Below are 24,765 nucleotides of genomic sequence, written 5' to 3' on the forward strand. Positions count from 1 at the left end.
GCGGAACGTTAGCGCGATGCAAGGGCGTCACCGCTACGTAACAGGAAGTATTAAATAACCGCTACATTAAAAAGGAAACGCCTTTCCTTAGCAACAGTTGCTATGCCCTGGGGGTACCCCTATTACCACCTGGTGGCGGCGCCCTGGTGGCTGTAGTGGCTGGTGTCACGTGAGGCGTGTGACGTCACATGCATAAGCTCCATTCAAGATGGCGGAGCAACCAAGTGGTCCCGATCCGAACAATGAAGGCCGGAAGCCCAAGCAAGGACGATACGAGGCGACAAAAGTGAGAAACGAATGACGCTATATTGTTGACAAGGAACAAATGCGTATCTATTTAGAACTCCTTTATGGCCGGCATTATGACTGGAGTAGGACGGTACGCAGGCTCGTCGATGGCCATTCTCGTCCTGGGTCTGGCTGTATTTGTCTATTCGACATTTGGTTTCCCGCCGCGGCCGCAGAGCTGGCGTCTAGCTTCGTCTATTGAAAACGGAGGAATTTATCCCGACTTGCCGTTAAAAGAAAGAAAGCCCGTCATTAATCGTGCTGCAGAAGCTCAGAAATTCCTGTTCGATGTCGCCGCAGAAGGAGTATACACTGTTTTGGTAGGACCTCAAGGTTGCGGAAAAACACGCCTGCTCTTGGAAATTGTTCGAAATCAATCAGGTATTGTCTATGTAGAATACGAACCAGGCCGTCTGTTTGACAACCTGCGGCGTGCCTTTGATCTCCGTCTTCCATCTGAAATGCTGCCAATAGGCTTTTCGTATATTCCTCTTCTCCGTCACCATTTGTCATACATCAACTGGGAACTTGGAAATGACGTAGATGACGCTTTACGTTTACTGATGGATGTAATTCTACCACAAGCGTCTTCTTACGATGCAAAAGCAGGACGACCTTTTGTTCTCATTATAGACGATATTAACAAAATGCTAAATCGGGTTGAAAAGGGGGAAAACGCGCTCCACAAACTGCAGGCAGCCCTAAAGAAAATAGCAGACAAACTTTATATGCACGTGGTGCTGGTAGACTCTGCAGGTGAGGTGGTTTCACACTTAAGACAGAAAAGTGCAGCGTCAAGAATGCAAGTTATAGAAGTCGGTGATGTTGACAGGGAGAATTCTATCTACTTGCTGTCATATCGAATCTCGAAGACGAATACGAGCCTATCTGCGTCTGACGTATATGAGGTCATCACTGGAGGGCGACTGTTGTTGATATGGACAGCAGTTAAGTGCATCGAAAGAGAACATGTGTCAACGATTCAAGCGGTCATGGATTGCGTTTCTGAGGAAATACCTGTCCGGCCAAACCTTAAAATATGCGGACTTGCCTACTACAACGAATCTTCTCTTAGTTGGATGGTAGTGAGGGACTTACTCGAAGGAGACGAGCTTATCGACACTTTGGATACAAAGTACACCATGTCAAGTAGCTCATTTGAGTTTGACTTGATTTTCCGTTGTCTCGTTCAAAATGATATCATATATCAGCACCGTAATCACAGTGTCACACTATACAGTAATTTGGTCAGAACCATCTTACGGAAAAGAATTTCTGATTCCAAATTGCACCTTGGAATAGTAGAAGAGATCAACCAAGATAAACTGGAGCACAAAGTAGGGTCAGAAGAGGCCAAAGAATCCAAAGAAACAGAGGAAGTCAAGCTGGAGAAGGAAAAGTCTGAATTGTGATAGGTGGTAGCCTATCCTATGCAGCACATGATGTTTGTGTGTCTCTCTTGTGTCTGTGTCTCTCTTGTATCTGTGCTGCATGACAGACTATTTTGGCTATTTAATTAGGGTTTCATAATTTTCAGTACAATCAGGGATGAAAGAAATATTGTGCAGGGATGGGTGGCTCGCGACATTTTGAATCACACACACACTGATAGGGCACCGTGTCTTCCATTAGCCGCGTGATCGAGTTGCCCATGAAGAATACGCGCGCTTGGGACGACATCGCGTTGTTCTGCATCACTCGCGCTTGATTCTCTATACGTGCTCGTCATTTGCTTGCAATCATCTCTGGGAGAACATGAAACGGCAGAAGGACTTCGAATCGAAAGACCCGTCGAAAGTCGTCGTCAGGCATTTCGCGAGACGCAGAACGGAATAGGGAAGGCAGTCGGCACAGAAAGAAAGCGATTGATCGATCGATCGATCGAAATAGTGAAGAGACGCTTCTTCTCTCGGCCGAGCACGCATCCGGGTGTGTTGAGCATGGAATCACTTCCGGTTCGCTTATTCCTAAGCCGTTTTCATTCGTTTTTTACTGCAAACGGTTTGTTTGACTCTCAATCGACTGCTATTGTCTTATTACATATCATAGCACGGCAAAAACATAGGAAAAAGTGCAGCCGCGTTGATTGCGGTTTGCCTTTGTTTCAACCGTGCCATTGTGTAATAGTTGCAGTCGATTCAGTCGATTGATTTGTGTCACGCACCTGCGGTTAGCTTTATCTCTTAGCTCCACATCATCGAAGTGGCTAAGTGAACGACGGCGGGCTGTTTCGTCGACGTCATCGCTATATATAGCTACACTTGTGACGAAAGAGGTCCCGTGACGCCAGTCCACGATCGCGTTTCAAAGGAATGGTCTCAGTTGTCATCATGGAATGGAAAAGTTCTAGGATGGAGAGAGAGTAATTGTGTTGAACTATATGACGAGTTGTCTGGGGACTGGCTTCCATTACCATCAATGAATCATGGGCGGCACTGGCATGGTGCATGCACAACAAAGAACAATGAAATAGTCGTAGTCGGGGGACAGGGTGCTTTTGACACAATTGAATATTTGAAACTGTAATTTTGCTTCAGGAACAAATTTTCACCTTTTTGTGGTCACTCTTTTAATTAATTAACGAAAAAATATCTCATTATCGTCAATCTGATCCTTATGGGTAACATTAAAAGCGTATATTCTAGCAATCACAGAAGTTGCGTGCTTAGCGCGCTCTAAAGAACTCCACTGGCCTCTACTTCGCGACGCTTCGCACTTGTCCGCGTAGTACGCCTTCCGTACACTACTTCAACATCGACGACGAGTTTCATTACGAAAAGTAAGCGGGGAAACGGTCGGACCGGGTTCGCGAAGCCCGACACGTCTCCCCCACAGCTTTTACGCCGATTTCGGCCCTCTAAATCTCGCAATGCTCTATCGCTACTGCTGCAAACTCAACAAGAAACTCAAGGTAAATACATCTTCGTCGGATGGACGCGTTCGAATGGCCTCTGCTTTTTTTTCAGTCGAGCGCGTTAGCGAAGAAGAAGATCGTCCATTACACGTCGTACGACAGCGACCGAAAGCGAGCGAACGCCGCCTATCTCGTCGGTGCGTACGCGGTAAGTCTGGCGACTCGCCAAGAAAAAAAAACGTCGAAAGAAAATCCGTCCGTCCGCTTACGTAATCGATCTCGAGACGCCCGGTCTCTCTCCCCCTCCGCATCAACACAGAGGCGCAGTATCGTCTCCTCTCCTCTACGAGCGGAGCTATTGCACTCTAAAACGTCTACGTGCCATTTCTTTTAGATAATCTATCATCGGAAATCGCCCGAAGAAGTGTTCGCTTCGCTGACCTCGGGCCAACCGCCCTATTTGCCATTCAGGTACGACAGCGCATGCGAATTTTCTCGTCATTCGTCCCTCGTACAGGACGAATGGTCCTCATTACGTAAACGGATCGTTTTCGGGCCGACGCTGTCGCCGCCGAAAATCAGCGGGGGCGTTTATAGGGACGCGTCGTGCGGCACGTTCCACTTGAGCCTCCACGATGTGTTTAGCGGTCTCCACAAGGTAAGAAGCGAGGAACGCGCGCGCGCATCGACGCGAAATGACCTCGCCTCCTCTCTCTTCTTTCTACTGTAGGCGATTGAGAACAAGTTTTTTCGCTGTTCCAAGCCTCCCTTTATAGCGGGTTTGGGGCGTACCGGCCGCGTTGATTGCGTGAAGCACTATCGCCTACTCCTAACAAATCAAATTGAAACTATATTCTCATCTCTTGCGTGCTCCTATTACCTTTATCAGCGCCTTCTTTCTGATTGATTTCCGGGCTGTTCTTCATGTTCTTTGCTCTGTGAGCGTAGTCCCAAAGTACTGAGAGTTTCCTCATCATCTGCCTCGTCAAATGTCTTGTCATCGTGTTCTTTGCCCGACTGACCAGATGGCCGGAAGTGCAAATAATAGCAATATCATCGTCATTTTTTCTCGTCGGACTTCTCTTCTCGGCACTCCGTCCTTTTTTTCGACAACCCATCTTCAACATCCTACCTCGTTCGAACACGGATTTCAACCGGGCCCCTTTTCCGTCATCGGCCCGGAAAATGGGAAGCGGAATCAAGACCTCTATTGTAACGATAAAATGACAGGCGGAAGTAGAGAGGAAGGAAGTGGGAGTGGAAGCGAGGGAGGAAAGAAGGGAAATTCATTGCCGGACAGTCGGTCACCGCCCGTATTGAGACATCCACTTCCGGTGAGAAAACGTCCTTCTTCGATTGCGGTTCAATCCTTGGAGGAAATGAGGGCCAATGGTACGTGGGGGCGTGGGGAGGAGAGGGGAGAGATAGAATTTATTCTTATAGGCGATAAATCGCCGAATTATGCGAGGAATTTAAAAACGGGTGGGGCTTATATGTTGGGAATGATGAAGGAACCGTTTCGGGGGAAAGATCACGAGGTAGCGGCGGCGTTGCCACCGGAAACGACAACAGGAGAAAAAGACGAGTACATAAGAAAATGAATTGAATTGAATTAAAATAATTTGTGCGTTTTTAATATTGGTTGTTTCGACGACTGACGTTTTTTGGCGTCAATTTGGCGAGACAGTGTCGAATGACGGGTCGACCGATTCCCCTGCTCGTTGAGAAATGCATCGCGGAATTGGACAAGCGCGCCTTGACAACGCACGGATTGTATTGCGTTTCGGCGGCGCAGACGCAATGCAAGGAATTGTGTCGGGTGAAATCAATAGATAAATAAGAAATTATATACGTATTTATTTTTTTATTTTTTTCTCAAGGCTTTTGAGTTGAAAGCTAAGGATGTTGATTTGAGCGAGTTGCCGCCTTATCTCATCGCTTCCGTGCTCAAATATTATTTGCGACAATTGCCGCAGCCTCTGCTCGCCTATCGACTCTATTCCTGTTTTATAACGTCGCGAAAAAGTGGCAATCGACTCAGTTGAATGCGATAAGAAACGCGCAACCCACGTTGGCTTGTTTTTACAAGGGAAGAGAAAGGTCTTACACACAATCATCAGAGTATACGTAATGAGTTTTCTGTCTGATTTTTTGAAAGGGATGTTACTGTTTCAGCTGCAATGGCCTCAGAACCGACCGGTCTATGAGGAACTATTCCACATTATAAGGTAAAGAACCGAAACGTTAATAAATAAATTATTTCGCGAGCTAATGATTTCCTGTCAGTTTGGCGCTCAAACAGACTGACATAGTCCTAAACTACAAAGACCGAAGTGACGACGAATTGGTGCGGCTGGTTGATAACACGGATATGGCGCTGCTGGTCAAAGAGGGGTTCCCAAGCAACTGAAGTCAACTGATCACGTTCCTCGGCAAATCTACGTCACGCGTTCAGGAGATCTGTCCGTGTATAGCATTAATTAATTAAACCAAAAAAGCAGAAGAAAAAGCAATTTTTATGGATTATTATTATTTCGTATGCTTTGGACTTTGTAATTGTTTTAGGCATCTATTAGATGTTTTTAGGCGTTGACGTCTAAAAGGACACTTGACATGCTTACGTCACGCGCACGCAACTCTGTACGCACGCTACAATGTTGACTCTTCGCGAACGAAATTCAGACATCGGTCAGGCTTTTACTGGCACTTCTAAGCTCTCCTTCTGACGCTGGTTTTTTTGACAGATTTCGCTTCGACGTTTTCGGGTCTCCGAATGCGGGCAAATCGGAAGCCTTTCGCTCTCAGAGCACCTAGACATAGAAATAGTACGAGCATATTGCACGAGAGCGGGAAAGATAAGAAGTAGTGGCGGCATTATAGTTGCAGCGCGAATCGAGTACGCATCCCGCCTTCACCCACTGGCCTGGCCCTCATCCCCATCGCATTCGATAGCAAAGCAACTGCTTCGTTTCGGCGTGCGACTCGAATCGAAAGGTAGAGTAGAAATAACGTCAAAAATTAATTAAATTATTAATCCTTAATTAATTAATGACGTAGAGCAATTCAGCGTCGTCATCGTCGTCGTCTTGATTAGACGCGCTCGGTCTTCGTGTATGCGGCTAATGAGGTATGGTAAGGTACCTACGTCACGTGCTATTAACTCGGGCTGTGAGTGGGGCGCACTCCAGAGTGCGCCGTGTACACATCGACATGTCCTGTTTCGCCAGACCCTTTCTTCAGCGGCAACGCGCGCAAGGGTCTGGTTAGCCAGACTAGTAGACTTTTTACTCAACGCCTTTATCTAGCGGAAATACGGGTTCCTTTTAGCTTTGTGACGTCAGGTGCAAGTCAAGTACTCTATCCCGTATTCTCCTAAGCGGTGTTGTTCACTTTGCAACGCTTCTTTGTGTGTCGTGCTGTGCGGATCGCCCGAAGTTGCGTACAATCGATATCCGCTAGTCCGTTCGTCAGTTTGTATTCTCCTAAGAGACGTACACAAGTACGTTTGTAGGCTCTAATCATGCGAGCTTTGAATTCGCCGCGCGCGTCGTTCGTGCGGGTCGCGGGCACCCGGTCGCGTTTTTTGGTCACTACCTGGCTTGCTGTCCAGCGAGCCAGTTGGTGGGGCCCCTTTCTAGGCACACGGTCATTCATGACGCAATAGTGTCACTGTTGTAAGCTCCTTCCAAGACAATTTAATTCAGCCCTGTTCACATCAGCTTCCGCTGGGCTTGCGTCCATCCAGCGTCAGCGTATTAATTCATATGAAAACAGGACTCTTTCGAGTGTGCCTTTTTCGTTCAGTAGTTTTCGTTATATTCCCTAAGTGCATTCGTAACGGTAGTTGAAAGTGTCTTTCTTGGACAATTTTTTTTGATGTCTTTTTTATTAGGGTGAATTGAAAATGATCCACTATATTCCCAAGAGACAAACCGTCGCTTTTTCACGGCTGCATCTTTCAGCTGGAGCAGCTGCAAAATCACCATCATCATTCGTTGCTGCTCATAATAAAAGCCTACTGAAATTGAAGCAAAACGTATTGGAATGGAATAGTAGCGGCACTGATTTGTACGCTGTTGGGGATTCCAAAGAGGAAATTTATTCCGAATTTGAAACGACGATGAAAAAACTGGCTGGTGACTTAGCACTTCCCGTCAAGATCTTGCCGGCAGGAGAAAAAATGAACCCTAAGTACCATGGACTTACCGTCAGTAGAGATATAACAATTCCTGGCGCAAACACTCTTCATCCTGTATGTGCATCTGAAAATTCAAGGCCGGACTTTACTGTCATGTATTTTGGGCTGCCGGTTATGATCATGGAATTGCAGTCTCAATGCGAGTACTGGAAAGCAATTGAGCAAATCTGCCTTTACCTTTTTGATCAATTTCGATATCTGCGCAATATCAGCACGACTTTCAAGAAGTGGAGTGGTTACCTTTATGCGAAGGCTGCACAAAATCACAATAAATGTAGCAAGAGGAAAGTCAACGGTTGCGTAACCTGCGTTGATATGAAGTGGAATGATGAAGAATTAGCATTCGAAGTGACTTTTAAGCCACTGACATTTGACGAATACAGGGAAGACGTGAAGAAGCACTTGCAGGAGCAAATTGAGCTAATTGACGGTCTTCAGCGTCATGCAGGTGATAAAATTCCACCTTTGCAGTTTGGCATTCCACTATCAGAAGAGTCAATTACCTTCATCAACACGCAATTTGCAGCCACCATTTCTAAAATCGCCAATCGTCAAGCGGACGCCGATAATCCGAATCCCAAAAAGCCGAAATTGTCATTGTCATTAGAACAGTGGCCATCTCTAACGTCGATTATTGTTGCTGATAAGGATTGGGTATTCAAGTACATCTTTTCGGTGGTTGAGGAAAAAACAATTCGTGACCTAAGAGAATTATCAGAGGAAATAGACGTTTCTGACTGTCAATTCCTGCTTCCAGATCCTGAGCGTTTTCGCATCTCTGACAAGGTCTTCTTCAGGTATCCACGTTTGCCCGCCTACCCTATGTCAAAGGAAGAAGTTCGAGAATGCTTTCATGACTATGCCAAGAGTGTTTCGGAAGCTCTGTCATCGATGCACGACCTTCTGAAATATGCGCATTGCGACGTGCGCATGGACAACATCGTTTTTAAAGAAAAAGGTGGTTAGAAATGTGAAATGGCACATTAAAGAGTCTAACTAAACTTGGTGTTTGGGTCAAATAGGTGACACGGGAGAGTATTACGCGGTTTTAATAGATCTTGATCGATCAGAACCAATTGGAGATCTAATGTCACTCGAGTATGCTAATGGCGGTGCAATGTACACAGTGCCAGACGTAAGTTCTGTGACCAATGAAATGTTGGATTGGCGCCAACTTGGAATACTTCTCACTTTCTGCCATCGAAAACTTGGTATCAAGAAGTATCACAAACTGAAGCCGTACAAAGAATCATTGCCTGATCCTTACATCAGAGACTTACTCAAAGGTAATGCCCTGACCTATATCATCATAAATTGATATAGTCCTCGAGATTAGGTAAGAAGGGTGATGTGAAGAGACTGCGCCTTCGCACAGAGCCTGGCAAGACTATTGGTCAGGTGATCAAAGTAAGAGTCCCCCCCCCCCCCCCCCCCCCCCCCCCGACAGTAACGTAAACGTGTTGTTTAAATTTGAATTTGTACCCTCTTAGAATCGCTGCACGGTTGAAGCAACGTCGTGATATTCAAGTTTCAACAGCGTTACCTATCGTTTTGCGTTAGCTGCATGTTATTCATTGTATTGCGCATAGTTTTTCTTGCGTTGACATAGAAGGCTTTAGCGGGCTCAGTTTGCAACGATGGCCTTCTCGGAACGCACCGGATTGAAGACAGAAATGTTCGTTCGTTCGATGCTCGCAGCTCGATTATTTGACGAAATCAATCCCTCTCTTCCCAGTGTTCGTGGGGCACGTTCGTTAGAATAAGTAAAAGACGTCTTTGGACGCTATAGAGCGTCGTCGTTTGAAGACGAATTTTATATCCGAGATTTATCGGATATATATTATTTTTATATCCTGGATACCGGATAAATAGTAAAAATAGGGGTAAATATGGGTTAGGGGTAGGATTACAGGGTAGGATTAGGATTAGGGGTACAGGATTAGGGGTGGGATTAGGGGGTCCCTCAGTATCTTTAGTGGGCCTTTATTCGCAGCGACCCGCAATCGATACTGGGGTGAAGGTTTAGTGTTTGGGGTTGCAAAGCGATGGAGCTCGAGCGAACAAACGGTGTTGAGCTACCACTGTGTGGAATTTAAGCTCGTTTAACGCAAAAACGTTTTCCGTTTTGCTCGGAATACCTTTCCAACCCTCTCTGCACTATTATAGATTGTAAATTGGTGCGAAACCTTGATTTTAAATAAGTAATTATGACGTCGATATTGTAATCCACAGTGATATGGTAGCGCGCTTGACTCATTTTATGAATGAAGTGCGCAAAACAGCGTTATTCGAAGCTCGAGCGACGTCGAAAGAGATAGTAGGTAAGTATTCAGTAGTTTAGAAGCCTTTTCGGCCGTTCGCGAAGGTGCGAAACGGTCGAAATCGCGGCGTCGCGTCGCCAAGGTGCGACGCTCACCTCAAAATACGATCGAATCGTTTCGATTCGACGCGGAATAGTGTTTTAGAAACGTTTTAGGGCGTTTCGCTACGTTCCGTTGCGTATTTCGAGCCGTTTACGACGTTTCTTGTTGCGCGAAAAGGGGGCGTTGCCCTGTTCTTTCGCGCTCGCTCAACGGCAAACGGCGTATCGTACGCCTACGATGAACAGAAATTCGAGAACTAGATGATATAGGCTTTCGATCGATGTATGGTTCGTCGCCGTACGTCGCGCCCTAACGGCACGGCGGCGTCGTAAAAGTGGGCTGGTTTCGACGCACGCGAGTAGGCGTGTTTGTATATTCGACACGTTTTTATGTCGAAAATTCGCGAAATTCGACGCGAATCTGAACCAATCTTGTGGAATCGTCAACGGCAATTCGATTGGTCTTGGTCCGGTCGCCGTGCAATGTTTCGTCGCGAAACGGCACGGTTTTAAAGTTGTTTGATCGAGCACGAGAAAATTCGAACTTGTTTTTCGATTTTCTCCGTCCCGTGATGGAATTCGCCCTCGTTTTTTCGTGGAGCGGAATTCTATTCGGTAGTCTGTAAGGGACGAAAAGGGTTTGGTGGCGGTAGGCCAAACTTTGTTGACATTTCAACTCGAAAAGTATTTTGGCTTGTGGTGCATCTTTGCATTGATTGCAAAGTGCCTTCCCGTTGTCGGATCGAGCCAAGATTTAATATCTGGTCTCTCTGGAACCGGGATTGTTGGTAGCCAAAGTTTGGTTGCCATAGCAAATTTGTTTGCCATAGGAACCAGAAATGAATTTTTTAAAAATAGATGGTTCCTCCCTTGTATCAAGCGGTCACGTTTTGGACACGTTTTAAAGCATCCAATAGATAATTTTTTATAGTTTACTTTTTCTAGGGGTAATTCCGAAGAACGAGACGAATTTATAACTATATGAATTGACATGATTTCAGCTGACGAGTAAGACCTGCGCAAACTCGTCTTTTTTAGTAGAAACTTTGGTGGCCTGTAGCTATGGAAACGCCACTTCCTATCTCAATGAAATGAAGCAGCTCTACTACAGGGTACGTAAACTCTCAAAAGAATTGTCTACAGGGGGACTTTTTCTCTTATTTAGGACGAGTTTAGTTTGGAAGTGGAAAATTTGAATCGATTGAGAAGCGATGCGGTGAAGAAAGCGTACAAGGAATTTCTCTTTCCTTCGGCGGAGAAAGAGCTACATCACAAGCTGGACTCGGAAGCGAGAGACTGCATTGCTTTGGTAAGAGATTCCATTCATTGTGACGTCAGAGCGCGCTTATTTTTTGTTGCGCGCGCATTGCAGCAATGCTTCGGCAATGGATCAACGTTGCTCCGTACGTTTCGGATGCTCAGCGCGATGACGGATCGGGGCATTCGGGTTATTAAATAAATAAATTATTATTTTTGATTCAAAGGATTGGAGGCGAGACGTCAAGATCAATTCGATGGCTCTTTTCATTCACTGGCAAAACGTTTCGACGAATAACGTCACCACCGCGCCGGAATTCTATTCAAAATGGAATTCAAGTGTAAGGAAGGTTGTACGTGTCTCTATTGGGAGCTAAATGTTCTTTTTTTAGGTCTGGGGTCCTGAGCATGACCCCTTGATCAAAAACTGCTCCTAAGCCGGGGTCCTGGGCAAGACCCCGTCATCAAAAACTGCCTTTGCATGAGGGGAGAGTATGTACAATTTTTATAGATTTATTTAATAAATTATCTGTCTCTCTCCTTTTGTCTACGAGCAGTTTTTGATTTCTGATACGGGGTCATGCTCAGGACCCCGTAGTGAGCAGTTTTTTTATGACTGGGTCATGCCCAGGACCCGAACTCCTAAGAAAAAAAGACGCTAAAAACTTTGTAAAGAAGTATACATATGCTTACCTAGTTGTTGAGCCTCAAATCATTTTCGCTACAGAAGTCCAGGAGAAACTTGACCTTATCGGCGCCAACGTTCTCCTTCATGTCGGGATTGCTCGAAATTTGACAGCAGAATTGACCTTCCGCTCTTCTGCGGCATCTTTTTTATGTCGTCAACGCTGCAATGAAAAAAATTTCGGTCGCCGCCTACGTCATGTATTCACAGAAACGTACTCGAGATTAACAGCGAGTTTGCCGAATCCCTTCGATATCGTCGGGTTCAACGCGAGCTGCTGATTGCTGGCGTGTGCTCGGACGGACGCTCTCTGGGCGCCGTGCTTTCCTTTGCACTTGCTCAGAGCGCCAATCATCGTCTCGCCTCGATCGGCGGGCATGTTCTCAACGTCTTCGCTCGGCGCACCGCAAACGACGCGATCGAGATTCCTAGACGACAGACGGCACACATTACATTCAATGCATACGCGCAGCCTTTTTGCTTCGAAACTTACTTGATCGCTTCTCCGTCCCACTTTGTCTCGTTGCCCTCAGCGGGATCTCCGAGACGTTTTCGTTCGCGCTGATACAGGTCCGACGTCTGACTGTCTCTCAGTTCGACGGCTCGATCTTTGGCCTCGTGAATCGTCGCATTGTCCGGCATTTTCCGATGCATGCCCAATGGAATTTCCTTGGACAAATCGCTACCGAAAATGCTCAGTTTCTTCAGACCACCCTGGTGACCTGAAACAACTCCGCGCTTCGGGTGAGATTGTGAGCCTGGGCCTAATAACAATAAAATAAGATCAGTGTATTCACGCCCACGTGATGTATGTTAGGCTCACGTGCTTTTACCATAGATACAATAATATATTATATTACTGGTATCTATGAAACACGTCATCGCCTTCCAGTCATTGAGAGTATTAGAAAACGTTGTTGGGCGGAGCCCGTTAAGAAAATTCTTCAAGGTTTGCGGACCCAGTTGGCTGAAACGATTGACCTTGTCTTTCACCTGCATGGGCGTGATTTTCTGCAGGGTGCTCTACAGGTAAAAAAAGAAGACAAACATAAAGGAATGCCAAGCGAGAGACTCAGAGAATCGTACATGCGGCAAACGAGAGAGAGTGTGAGGTGGAATGTCCTTCAGAGAAGCGCTTCCACGATTGTTGACAAAATGACTGGGAAGCTTCTGCCTCGCGGCGGCATCCCTAAGCAAGCCAAGCAATGCTACAGCGATCGGTTTGCCTATCCATGCTCTCACCGCATGTCCTGCAATTTTCGTTGCGTATCGCCTGTCGGCATCTCTGTCAAAAGAGGCTAGTTATACCGAGAGGCGACTACACTGTGCTACTCGTACGATTGTGCTGCTGGGGCTGATGCTGTCCAGGAGCGGCCGAGCACAGAAGAACTGCAAGACTCCACGCTCGAATTCGCTGGTACGCGGTTTATCTCCATTACCTCCAGCTGCAAGAAGAACAATCAAGTTTCTCATATTCGGACGAGACCTTTCCGCCTGTTGACGCAGATTTGAAAAGGAAGAGCGACAGTTGCGTTTGCTCTTATGTCACGTTGCGCACGTGAGAGACAAATGCCGTACCAAGCACGTGCTACCACAGCTTGGTGAGTCGTATCGAGTTAGCCGCCGTCTGCACGGATTCTATCGGCGCAGCTATGTTCAAATCGTGAATTTCCAACAAAAAAGCGAAAAAAAGAGAGAAAAAATGACGCCATCTCTTCCATCGCGTTCTACTCATTCTAATCGCTCCCTAACACTCCCCCACGGGTGTGGTGGCCTCCGCTCGCCCCTAACCTCTCCCCCCATGTATATTCCGTCAGGCTGCGGCAGGCGGTATATATATTCCGTCAGGCGGTGTTCGTACTTCGCCGGCAGGCGGTATATATATTCCGTCAGGCGTTGTTCGTACTCTCCGGCAGGCGCTATATATATTCCGTCAGGCGGTCTTCGTACTCCTCCGACAGGCGAAATATATATTCCGTCAGGCGGTGTTCGTACTCCTCCGGCAGGCGAAATATATATGCGGTCTTCGTACTTCGCCGGCAGGTGGTATATATATTCCGTCAGGCAGTGTTCGTACTCCGCCGGTAGGCGGTATATATATTCCGTCAGGCGGTGTTCGTACTCCGCGTGCAGGCGGTATATACAGTATATTCCGTCAGGCGTTGTTCGTACTCCGCCTCCAGGCGGTATATATTTTCCGTCAGGCGTTGTTCGTTCTCCGCCTCCAGGCGGTATATATATTCCGTCAGGCGTTGTACGTACTCCGCCGGCAAGCGGTATATATATTCCGTCAGGTATTGTTCGTACTCCTCCGACAGGCGATATATATATTTCGTCAGGGCATGTTTGTACTCTTCCGGAAGCGGTATATATATTTCGTCAGGCGTTGTTCGTACTCCGCCTGCAGGCGGTATATATATTCCGTCAGGCAGTGTTCGTACCCCGAAGGCAGGCCGTGTATATATTCGTCAGGCGTCGTACGTACTCTTCCGGTAGGCGGTATATATATTCGGACAGGCGTCGTACGTACTCTTCCGGTAGGCGGTATATATATTCCGTCAGGGGGCGTTCGTACTACTCCGGCAGGCGGTATATATATTCCGTAAGGCATTGTTCGTACTGTGCCTGCAGGCGGTCCATATATTCCGTCAGGCGGCGTTCGTACTACTCCGGCAGGCGGTATATATATTCCGTCAGGCGTTGTACGTACTCCTCTGGCAAGCGGTATATATATTCCGTCAGGCAGTGTTCGTACTCCGCCTCCAGGCGGTCCGTCAGGCATTGTTCGTACTCCGCCGGTGGGCGGTATATATATTTCGTCAGGCTTTGTACGTACTCTTCCGGTAGGCTGCATATATAATCCGTCAGGCTGCGGCAGGCGGTATATATATTCCGTCAGGCGGTGTTCGTACTCCTCCGGCAGGCGAAATATATATTCCGTCAGGCAGTGTTCGTACTCCGCCTCCAGGCGGTCCGTCAGGCGGTCTTCGTACTTCGCCGGCAGGCGGTATATATATTCCGTCAGGCGTTGTTCGTATTCTTCCGGCAGGCGGTATATATATTCCGTCCGGCATTGTTCGTACTCCGTCGGCAAGCGGTATATATATTCCGTCAGGCAGTGTTCTTACTCCGCCGGTAGGCGGTATATATATTCCGTCAGGCGTTGTACGTACTCCGCCTGCAGGCGGTATATATATTCCGTAAGGCATTGTTCGTACTGTGCCTGCAAGCGGTATATACATTCCGTCAGGCGGCTTTCGTACTCTTCCGGCAGGCGGTATATATATTCTGTCAGGCGGTGTTCGTTCTCCTCCGGCGGGCGAAATATAAATTCCGTCAGGCGGTCTTCGTACTTCGCCGGCAGGCGGTATATATATTCCGTCCGGTGTTGTTCATACTCTTCCGGCAGGCGGCATATATATTCCGTCAGACGGCGTTCGTACTACTCCGGCAGGCGGTATATATATTCCGTCAGGCGGTGTTCGTACTCCGCGTGCAGGAGGTATATACAGTATATTCCGTCAGGTGTTGTTCGTACTCTTCCGGCAGGCGGTATATATATTCTGTCAGGCAGTGTTCGTACTCCGCCTCCAGGCGGTATATATATTCCGTCAGGCGTTGTACGTACTCCAGGCGGTATATATTTTCCGTCAGGCGTTGTTCGTACTCCGCCGGTAGGCGGTATATATATTTCGTCAGGCGGTGTTCGTACTCCGCCGGAGAGGGGTATATATATTCTGTCAGGCATTGTTCATACTCCTCCGACAGGCGGTATATATATTTCGTCAGGGTATGTTTGTACTCTTCCGGAAGCAGTATATATATTTCGTCACGCGTTGTACGTACTCTTCCGGCAGGCGGTATATATATCCCGTAAGGCAGTGTTCGTACGCGGCCTGCAGGCCGCGTATAAATTCCGTCAGGCGTTGTTCGTACTCCGCCGGCAAGAGGTATATATATTCCGTCAGGCAGTGTTCGTACTCCGCCGGTAGGCGGTATATATATTCCGTCAGGCGTTGTACGTACTTCGCATGCAGGCGGTATATATATTTTCGTAAGGCATTGTTCGTACTGTGCCTGCAGGCGGTATATATATTCCTTCAGGCGGCGTTCGTACTACCCCGGCAGGCGGTATATATATATTCCGTTAGGCGTTGTACGTACTCCTCCGGCAGGCGGTATATATAATCCGTCAGGCATTGTTCGTACTCCGCCGGTAGGCGGTATATATATTCCGTCAGGCGTTGTACGTACTCCGCCTGCAGGCGGTATATATATTCCGTAAGGCATTGTTCGTGCTGTGCCTGCAGGCGGTATATTTAATCCGTCAGGCGTTGTACGCACTCCTCCGGCAGGCGGTATATATATTTCGTCAGGCAGTGTTCGTACTCCGCCGGTAGGCGGTATATACATTCCGTCACGCGGCGTTCGTACTCCTCCGGCAGGCGGTATATATATTCCGTCAGGCTGCGGCAAGCGCTATATATATTCCGTCAGGCGGTGTTCGTACTCCTCCGGCAGGCGAAATATATATTCCGTCAGGCGGTCTTCGTACTTCGCCGGCAGGCGGTATATATATTCCGTCAGGCGTTGTTCGTACTCTTCCGGCAGGCGGTATATATATTCCGTCAGGCGTTGTTCGTACTCTTCCGGCAGGCGGTATATATATTCCGTCAGGCGGTGTTCGTACTCCTCCGGCAGGCGAAATATATATTCCGTCAGGCTTCGTTCGTACTCCTCCGGCAGGCAGTATATATATTCCGTAAGGCGTTGTTCGTACTCCGCCTCCAGGCGGTATTTATTTTCCGTAAGGCATTGTTCATACTCCTCCGACAGGCGGTATATATATATTTCGTCAGGGTATGTTTGTACGCTTCCGGAAGCGGTATATATATTTCGTCAGGCGGTGTTCGTACTCCTCCGGCAGGCGAAATACATATTCCGTCAGGCGGTCTTCGTACTTCGCTGGCAGGCGGTATATATATTCCGTCAGGCATTCTTCGTACTCCGCCGGCAAGCGGTATATATATTCCGTCATGCAGTGTTCTTACTCCGCCGGTAGGCGGTATATATATTCCGTCAGGCGTTGTACGCACTCCGCCTGCAGGCGGTATATATATATTCCGTCAGGCGTTGTTCGTACTCCGCGTGCAGGAGGTATATACAGTCGTTGTTCATACTCCTCCGTCAGGCGTTGTTCCTACTCCAGGCGGTAAATATTTTCCGTCAGGCGTTGTTCGTACTCCAGGCGGTAAATATTTTCCGTCAGGCGTTGTTCGTACTCCAGGCGGTATATATATTCCGACAGGCGTTGTTCGTACTCCAGGCGGTACATATATTCCGTCAGGCATTGTTCGTACTCCGCCGGTAGGCGGTATACTGCGTCAGGCCGTTGTACGTACTCCGCCGGTAGGCGGTATATATATTTCGTCAGGCGTTGTACGTACTCTTCCGGTAGGCGTTTTATATATTCCGTCAGGCACTGTTTGTACTCCGCCGGTAGGTGGTATATATATTCCGTCAGGTATTGTTCGTACTCCGCCGGTAGGCGGTATATATATTCCGTCAGGCAGTGTTCGTACTCCGCCGGTAGGCGGTATATATATATTTCGTCAGGCAGTGTTCGTACTCCGCCGGTAGGCGGTATATATATATTTCGTCAGGCAGTGTTCGTACTCCGCCGGTAGGCGGTATATATATTCCGTCAGGGGGCGTTCGTACTCCTCCGGTAGGCGGTATATATATTTCGTCAGGCAGTGTTCGTACACCGCCGGAAGGCCGTGTATAAATTCCGTCAGGCGTTGTTCGTACTCCGCCGGCAAGCGGTATATATTCCGTCAGGTATTGTTCGTACTCCGCCGGTAGGCGGTATATATATTTCGTCAGGCGTCGTACGTACTCTTCCGGTAGGCGGTATACAGTATATATTCCGTCAGGGGGCGTTCGTACTACTCCGGCAGGCGGAATATATATTCCGTCAGGCGTTGTTCGTACTCCTCCGGCAGGCGGTATATATATTCCGTAAGGCATTGTTCGTACTGTGCCTGCAGGCGGTATATATATTCCGTCAGGCGGCGTTCGTACTACTCCGGCTGGCGGTATATATATTCCGTCAGGCGTTGTTCGTACTCTTCCGGCAGGCGGTATATATATTTCGTCAGGCAGTGGTCGTACTCCGCCGGTAGGCGGTATATATATTCCGTCAGGCGTTGTACGTACTCCTCCGGTAGGCGGTATATATATTCCGTCAGGGGGCGTTCGTACTCTCTCTACCCTTGCTGGCCGCAGAGCCGACGCGCCAAACTTAAGAGCGCTCTGCTTTAGCTGAGCTTGATTGGCAAACGACGCCAAATCGGAATCAGCGCCGCCCTTTCGGTACATTGTCAAAGACAAGGACGCCCTCCTGCCGGAACTCGGCCTAACCTCAGTCGACGTAGCATTAGTACAAAGCTCAATTGTCGACTACTACTAAAAAACCGATGACCTAGTGAACTATTGTGCAGAAATGTCGGACTCCGTTTCCCATCCTTACCCCACTGGTGACAACATTCCGATATCAACGGACGAGCCAGCAGTGCGTGAATGAGGAAACGGCCGCAGCGCGGCCAGGTGAACTGCCCACCTTACTACCCTCAACACTACCACCAGCCAATTTCAATTCCCTACTCGCAGCAGGCGTCACCGCGGCGGCAACAGTAGTCAAAGACGAACTCGTGGACTTGTCCGGCGACGGAGGCTTCAACTGGTGCGGCTCGCCTCGCTGCCGACAGTCTTTGACGATCGTCGCGCAATAGTTGCAGACGCGCAAGTCCTTCACTCCGTACGCCCACTGAAGGGGCACCGTCTCCCAGCAACAACGCGAGTAGAATATCTGACCGCAGACGCGGCAGCGATGGCGACGACGAAACGTCGTGAAAAGGCCGCCGCAGTCGTAGCACGACTTGCAGCTCTCGTCGTTCATCCAGTATTGACGAAGATCCTCCTCTTTTGAACCCTTGATAAAGAAAAAATAATTAATTTAATTTAATTTCTAAATTATTTTCTAAATTATTTTTTAGGTTTGAAGTGCCCTACTTTCTACCTGGGTGTCGATTATTTTCCCGATTCGACTCAGAACTGTCTGCAGAGTTCGCTTTGGCGGAATCGTTCGCAACGATTCCGATTTCTTTCGTTTAGTCGCCGATATTCCCTTTGTCGCTCTAGCTAAGAAGAATTTTGATCCTGATTTAGACTTTCGTTCCTCTTTGGACTTCGTTGGCGCGAGTCGCGGCGGAGGAGTGGACGATCGAAATCTTTCCACTTCTGGCTCTTTTTCCTCGTCCCAAGCGTCTTTTGCAAAAGAACTTGCGAAAGAATCCGCCCGTTCGCGTTCGCGGTTCGGGCGTTAGTGGCCCAAATGACGTCAGACTCCGTCGGCGAGATTCGTCCATTTTTCGTTTCCCCAGACGCGCGCTAAAAGATCGGACGGAACCCCTGACGTCATACTGAACGTCATACTGAACGTCATGGGTATGAGTGGCGTTGTTTTCACTAACCCGAACCACTTCATATCTCTAAACGCCAGCTCGGTGAGAGATAGGTACGAGCTGTTCTTGTCCACTGCCAGACGGATATTCTTCTTTATGGCATTGAGATCGTTAACGGTCGAATCGACGCCACTGAACGCGTCCCAAGCGCGCATCTCCTTGTCAAGAGCGCGAATGTCCTTGACGAATTTCTTCAAATCGATGTCCATCGTTTCGACCTTGACCTGTCGCCACAGCGTCGTCTTCCACTCCTCGATCGAACTGTGAACCAATTTGACGACGTCCCACAGTTGCTTCAGTTGACCGACTTCGCGTCGACGGCACGCTTTCAGTTGCCGATAGTCGGGCGTGTTTACCTCGAACAGCGAAGCCGATTCGTGTAGGGCGCCCATTTCGCGTTCGAGCGCGGCGACTTCGACGTGCAGCCGATCGAGACGCGCGTACGCGTTCGACGAATGTACGCAAGCGGCGCGGTTCGTCGAAAGAGCTCTCGGAACTCGTGCTGCTTCACGTCGAACGAAGAGCACTTCTTTCGAATGATCGCCACTTCGTTCGCTTGGAGTGGCGCGACGACTGGCTTCGCTGTCGCCGCCACTTTTTTCAGGTTCGTCCATCGATCGGTCACAGCTCTTCGAGGAGCGTGTGCACCTGGACGGACATCTCCTGTTCGTACGTCTTCAGAAGATCGATCGTTTGCTTGAGCGGTTCGAACATGTTGTCCGTGTTCGGTGTGCGATCTTTGACGGCCATCAAATGCCCGATAACGGCAACGAGACCGTCCTAGTCGCCGTCTTCGACCTCTTTGGCCAATCCCGCATCGACTCGCATGATGAAAGCAGCCAGGTCGTCGAGACTATAAAAAATTAAAAATTAACAAAGGCATTCAAATTAAATTATACAGATAAGGATCTTACCTGCTTGTGACGTGTCGAGCAAGGTGGTTCTTAAAAAAATTGCTAAGCTCAGTGCATGATTCCACCCACAATAATGACCCCCTTACTTGAACGAATGGTGGCAAAGCTCTTCTAGCTTACCTACCCTTTCTCCTCCCATGATCACCTCGAAACTCTTTTTCCCAACAACACAACATAACAGTCTAAATCGGGGCAAAAACCCACCTTAATGACGACAAAAACACGCCTAAAGACACACGAAACCCAAAATAGGACTGAAAGGCGTCGAAAAACACAGCGATCGCCGGTACGAAAAATTCCCGTGCGCAACGGAGCCTCAGAACATGCTCAGAACTCGATCGCGCAACGATAAGAAGCCCGTCTAGACGCAACAGGACCCATTCGAACGACAGCGAACGCTCGCCAAGGGCGCGCATCGAAATCCCTCGCACGCGTACAGGGGCCCCAGAACCGCTCGCGCAACAATCGTCATCCTCTCTTACCCGTGTAGAAAGGTCATTCGACCTTCGATGTCGCGGCGTTCCTCCGTTATCCCGTCAAACGACGAACGAAAATACCTGTGCAACCCGGATGCACCAAAACCAAGACATACATGTATGACCTCCTGCGCTGAAATGCTCTCCTCCCGCTCATTCCAACAAACACACAGGCGAAACCATAGCCCAAAACCGCGAAAACGTCAGTTTCTATAGAGGCACATGGCATGAATGAACGGTTCGCTAGATCTCCTAGCCACTATACCTATGTTAATTTCCCCACATGACCCCCACGAAACGAATCACCACACGGTTAACCCGTAAGTTGAATTGTCCCAAAGTACGTTTTGGCTTAGCCTGTGACCAGGCCTTCTCCCTGATCCCGTATAAGAGGACCCCAATCAGGAAACCGCCTGAACTTAACAATTGATCAACTCTCTTTTACACGTGATTTGGTCAGGTGGTACACGTAATAAGTCAAAGAACACGCTCCACCTGCTACTTTATCAAATTCTATCAAACTCTATCAAACTCTATCAAATAATAGAAAAAAATACGAAGGACAAATTTGCGTTCAGTGTGTTTATCACTGTCTCAATGTGAGGACTTGAGACAACTTCAATGAGAACGATAGGCTTGTCCTTATCCCAGTAGACAACAACATCAGGCTTTATATTCGAACGTGTGAAGACGTTGATGGGAAGCTCGTAACGCCTCACTTTACTATCTTTCTTGATGTTGTAATTCTCTATTATCAAGGCTTCATCCTGACTTAGCACTTTGTTGATCCACGCCTCCACCATGTCGTAATCCTCTTGTGATTGCCTTGAAGAGAGGATGGACTAATTTCGAGAAAGTCAGTCAAGTTGTACGCGTTTCCTTCGCCCAATGTAGAAAGAAGATTTTCATCCTTTTTTCCTTCGACTTTACTCGCGTCAAAAAATTCAATTGGAAAAGGAGTCGTCATTGGGACTTTTCCTCCCGACCGTCTTGCTGCGAATGATGTTGACAGTAACGCATTGGGCTTCGCACAGTGCGTCTTGCGCGGCGTTTGTAGTATCTCTTCTGCATACACAAACGTTATAGTTAAGGTTAGGACTAGCGCTAGTATTTTAGGATGAGGTCGTTTATACGATTTTACATTCCGGTGCGGGGGCGCGGTAAAGGGACCGACGGGGTGATAAAACCCATATCATCCCGTTGTCAAGTGACAACGGGGGTGATATGGGAAAGGTCCCGGCTCTCATCTCACCCGCTGTCATTGAGAAAGGTCCCGTGTAGTTTGAAAATTAGATCATCGAATTCGCAGTTGGCACCCGCGCGAACAGCCTCTATCAACGCGTCCTAAGTGTTGCGCCTTAAAAAAAGAAAAAAAAAGAAAAGAAAAGAAAAAAACGTGGAAAGAACTAGATTTGAACCGGCGCAGCATATTAGCATACCCAGCACTCAAATCCGAAGTCTTACGAAATATCCGGGACATCGGCAGTTCGTTTCGTCGATTTGCCATGCTCGATCTCCTTCTGATCGTACAGTGTAGTCCGGGGCGCTTCTGTTGCTTTTATCATGGTCTGGTACGTTGAATGCGTCGAATTGGGGTCGCACGAGCCTCGCACGACTTCCTATCGCCGTCGTTTTTAGGTTCATCGACTCCCGAATGCTTTCAGCGCTCTTCAAACGACGAATCAGAGTAGAAGGAACGGGATTCTTTCACATACGACGCATCGAAATCGATGTGGATCGCGAAATGACACTCGTTAGTCGTCTTAGCCTCGCCAAAAAAGAAAGGAAATCATTTTTCTTTTCGATTAGGCAATCGAACACTTTGCTCTCAACACGCCTTTTCGAAATCCCAATGCAGCGTAAGCGTGCACGCCAAAACACCTCAAATCGATCTCATTTTGAATTTGAACTAGGCGATATTTGACGGTGAAATCAACGTCAAAACGACAAGACGAAGAGGAGGAGAGGAAAGCGGCAGTGAAAATGACAGAAGAGCGCTCACGGACGGAGGTTTGGGATTCTTTGCACGACTAAAACGCTATCTCTTTGTCGCTCTATGGAATGTTAGAATATCATCTTGGGTTAATTAATTAATTATTTTTTATAATTAAGGTTGTTGATTTTGTGGCGTGTGATGCTTTGGTGGATGTCGAAAATGACGCGTGGCCATGTGGCCATGCGCATACAGTATCCTTATTGAGAGAATTTATACTGAAATTGCCTGACGTAAATAGTTGCGTCAATAAACGAGCGAAATTCGATCGCGTTTCTTTCCTATGTAGGAAATTAGCGTTGCGATGGAACAGTGCAAGATGAAATTATCGTCGCAAAGCGGAAAACTTGCACCTCCTCTTGGTACATATAATCAATATAATAATTAAAGTATTTTTTGATGTTTTTCTCTAAAGTTACTCTTTTGTCGTCTGAACCGGAAGTGCAGTACGTTGCCCTGCGCAACATCAATTTGGTTGTTCAGAAGAGGCGAAATTGTTTTTTCTTGCAACATTGTTTCTATTTGCGATTTAGACCCAAGGTTCTTCAGAACGAGATGAAGGTTTTCTTTGTCAAGTACAACAATCCAATCTACGTCAAATTAGAGAAGTTGGACATCATGATACGACTCACTACGGTGTCAAACATTGCCCAAGTCCTAGCTGAATTGAAAGAGTAAGAAATACATAATTAATAATCGATTAATTATTACGATTTTTATCTAGATGTACTACGGAAGTGGATGTCCATTTCGTGAGGAAGTCAGTCAGAGCTATTGGCGTTGTGCTATCAAAGTCGAAGTAAAAATCATATTTTGGTCACGTGATATCTATTAATTTATTTATTAGCAAACGGCTGAACGTTGCGTTTCCACGCTCGTCGAATTGATTCAGACGAAAGTCAATTACGTTGTCCAAGAAGCCATCGTTGTTATCAAAGTGAGTAATGACGTCATTATTTTAATTACTTATTTAATTATGGTTGTTGTGACAGGACATCTTTCGTAAATATCCCAATAAGTACGAGAATATCATAGCAACGCTGTGTGAGAATCTCGACTCACTCGACGAACCAGAAGCAAAGTGAGTACAAAGTCTCCATCATTGACTTAAATTGATATAAATGAGTTCTCTAGGGCTTCTATGATCTGGATTGTGGGAGAATACGCGGAGAGAATTGATAACGCTAATGAGCTACTCAAGTCCTTTCTTGACGGTTTCCAAGACGAAAGCACCATGGTGGGCGTGGTCTGATATTGATTATATAATCTAGCTTCATTTATTTAGGTTCAACTTCAACTTCTCACTGCCATTGTGAAGCTCTTTCTCAAGCGTCCTTCTGAGACTCAGGAACTCGTTCAGCAACAGGTACGTGGCACACGTGACTTAAAACTATATATTTATTTATTTTTTAGGAGAGTGATAATCCTGATTTGCGTGATCGTGGATACATTTATTATGCGATTGCTATCAACAGATCCTGCTGCTGCTGCTAAGGTCCCGTTTGTTCACATAGGCTTTAGATTAATAATTAATTAATTTTGTAGGAGGTTGCTTTGGCTGAGAAGCCTTTGATATCGGAAGAGACGGATCGTCTTGAACCGACTCTTTTGGACGGTAGAAAAGAGGTCACGTGACGTCTTTGATATATAGAATATTTTTTCTAGAATTGATTTGCCACATTTCTACGTTGGCTTCCGTCTACCACAAGCCTCCGAGTGCATTCGTCGAAGGACGAACGCCAGGGAAACGAGTCACGTTGCCACAGAGAGCAGAACCGTAAATGTATATTAATTAAAAAAAATTGATTTTAAATTAGAAATAATTTTGACTTAGATCACCGGCTGCGGGCGGCGTCAACGTAAGCGCCTCAGGCAGCGGCCGCCGCTCCGGCCCCAGCTCCAGCTGCCGTTCAACCAACAGTTATTCAAGCGCCTCAAGATTCTCTAATAGGCGATCTTCTCTGCATGGATTTGGGGCCACCTCAGCCACAAACGATGCCCGCTGCTGCTCCCGCCTTCGCCCCCAGCGGCGGCGGCGGAGGCGGCGGAGGAATGGATCTTCTTGGCGGAGGCCTAGATGAATTGGTAAGAGAAGTAGTAGGACGCGGCGTTTACGCAGTGCGTGTTCACGCGCGAGTAGCTAGTTATTAGTGAGCTGCAATTTTTGGCGCCAATTCGTCGCCTCTCTGGTAGCTACAGTAGTTGTTAGTCA

At 47.4% G+C, this 24,765-nt stretch overlaps 6 protein-coding genes, 1 long non-coding RNA gene and 1 pseudogene across 9 annotated transcripts; 6 read left to right on the forward strand and 2 right to left on the reverse strand.

The window, feature by feature from the left end:
- Positions 1–171: 171 nt before the first annotated feature.
- Positions 172–1,829, forward strand: LOC136188570 (uncharacterized). Its single transcript, XM_065976303.1, has 2 exons — positions 172–286; positions 342–1,829. The coding sequence occupies exons 1-2, from the start codon at positions 209–211 to the stop codon at positions 1,698–1,700; spliced, it is 1,437 nt and encodes a 478-aa protein (XP_065832375.1). The 5' UTR covers positions 172–208; the 3' UTR covers positions 1,701–1,829.
- A 1,075-nt stretch (positions 1,830–2,904) lies between these two features.
- Positions 2,905–3,797, forward strand: LOC136188444 (dual specificity protein phosphatase CDC14A-like). The gene is made up of 6 exons (XM_065976179.1): positions 2,905–2,922; positions 2,958–3,067; positions 3,124–3,199; positions 3,255–3,350; positions 3,537–3,613; positions 3,660–3,797. Exons 1-6 carry the CDS (start codon positions 2,905–2,907, stop codon positions 3,766–3,768), a joined length of 486 nt encoding a protein of 161 aa, XP_065832251.1. The 3' UTR covers positions 3,769–3,797.
- Positions 3,798–4,049: 252 nt separating this feature from the next.
- Positions 4,050–5,754, forward strand: LOC136188056 (rho GTPase-activating protein 29-like). Of its 2 annotated transcripts, XM_065975782.1 has the most exons (7): positions 4,050–4,534; positions 4,586–4,727; positions 4,784–4,961; positions 5,023–5,242; positions 5,301–5,370; positions 5,429–5,678; positions 5,729–5,754. In XM_065975782.1, the coding sequence occupies exons 1-4, from the start codon at positions 4,132–4,134 to the stop codon at positions 5,185–5,187; spliced, it is 888 nt and encodes a 295-aa protein (XP_065831854.1). In that variant the 5' UTR covers positions 4,050–4,131; the 3' UTR covers positions 5,188–5,242; positions 5,301–5,370; positions 5,429–5,678; positions 5,729–5,754. The 2 variants fall into 2 exon arrangements, with proteins under 2 accessions (XP_065831854.1, XP_065831852.1); XM_065975780.1 differs by having other exon boundaries at positions 5,429–5,754.
- A 461-nt stretch (positions 5,755–6,215) lies between these two features.
- Positions 6,216–8,963, forward strand: LOC136188057 (uncharacterized). 2 transcript variants are annotated; one of them, XM_065975784.1, is made up of 5 exons: positions 6,216–6,269; positions 7,035–8,298; positions 8,363–8,626; positions 8,677–8,747; positions 8,831–8,963. In XM_065975784.1, the coding sequence occupies exons 2-5, from the start codon at positions 7,047–7,049 to the stop codon at positions 8,858–8,860; spliced, it is 1,617 nt and encodes a 538-aa protein (XP_065831856.1). In that variant the 5' UTR covers positions 6,216–6,269; positions 7,035–7,046; the 3' UTR covers positions 8,861–8,963. The 2 variants fall into 2 exon arrangements, with proteins under 2 accessions (XP_065831856.1, XP_065831855.1); XM_065975783.1 differs by lacking the exon at positions 6,216–6,269 and adding an exon at positions 6,496–6,641.
- A 417-nt stretch (positions 8,964–9,380) lies between these two features.
- Positions 9,381–11,067, forward strand: LOC136188097 (uncharacterized). The gene is made up of 4 exons (XR_010670110.1): positions 9,381–9,661; positions 10,648–10,710; positions 10,763–10,814; positions 10,868–11,067. It is a non-coding gene; the product is annotated as an uncharacterized lncRNA (long non-coding RNA).
- A 612-nt stretch (positions 11,068–11,679) lies between these two features.
- On the reverse strand, positions 11,680–16,801 carry LOC136188246 (uncharacterized). The gene is made up of 8 exons (XM_065975962.1): positions 13,084–16,801; positions 12,983–13,033; positions 12,887–12,929; positions 12,731–12,833; positions 12,468–12,667; positions 12,138–12,408; positions 11,863–12,072; positions 11,680–11,807 (listed from the first exon to the last, which is right to left on the reverse strand). Exons 5-8 carry the CDS (start codon positions 12,478–12,480, stop codon positions 11,708–11,710), a joined length of 594 nt encoding a protein of 197 aa, XP_065832034.1. The 5' UTR covers positions 12,481–12,667; positions 12,731–12,833; positions 12,887–12,929; positions 12,983–13,033; positions 13,084–16,801; the 3' UTR covers positions 11,680–11,707.
- A 266-nt stretch (positions 16,802–17,067) lies between these two features.
- LOC136188583 (dynein beta chain, ciliary-like) lies at positions 17,068–20,741 on the reverse strand. Its single transcript, XM_065976316.1, has 6 exons — positions 20,677–20,741; positions 20,567–20,641; positions 20,171–20,266; positions 20,085–20,113; positions 18,726–20,023; positions 17,068–18,638 (listed from the first exon to the last, which is right to left on the reverse strand). The coding sequence occupies exon 5, from the start codon at positions 19,782–19,784 to the stop codon at positions 19,047–19,049; it is 738 nt and encodes a 245-aa protein (XP_065832388.1). The 5' UTR covers positions 19,785–20,023; positions 20,085–20,113; positions 20,171–20,266; positions 20,567–20,641; positions 20,677–20,741; the 3' UTR covers positions 17,068–18,638; positions 18,726–19,046.
- Positions 20,742–22,099: 1,358 nt separating this feature from the next.
- On the forward strand, positions 22,100–24,704 carry LOC136188445 (AP-1 complex subunit beta-1-like; annotated as a pseudogene).
- Positions 24,705–24,765: the final 61 nt, after the last annotated feature.

The sequence above is a fragment of the Oscarella lobularis genome, chromosome 6, assembly GCF_947507565.1.
Source record: "Oscarella lobularis chromosome 6, ooOscLobu1.1, whole genome shotgun sequence".
NCBI lineage: Eukaryota > Metazoa > Porifera > Homoscleromorpha > Homosclerophorida > Oscarellidae > Oscarella > Oscarella lobularis.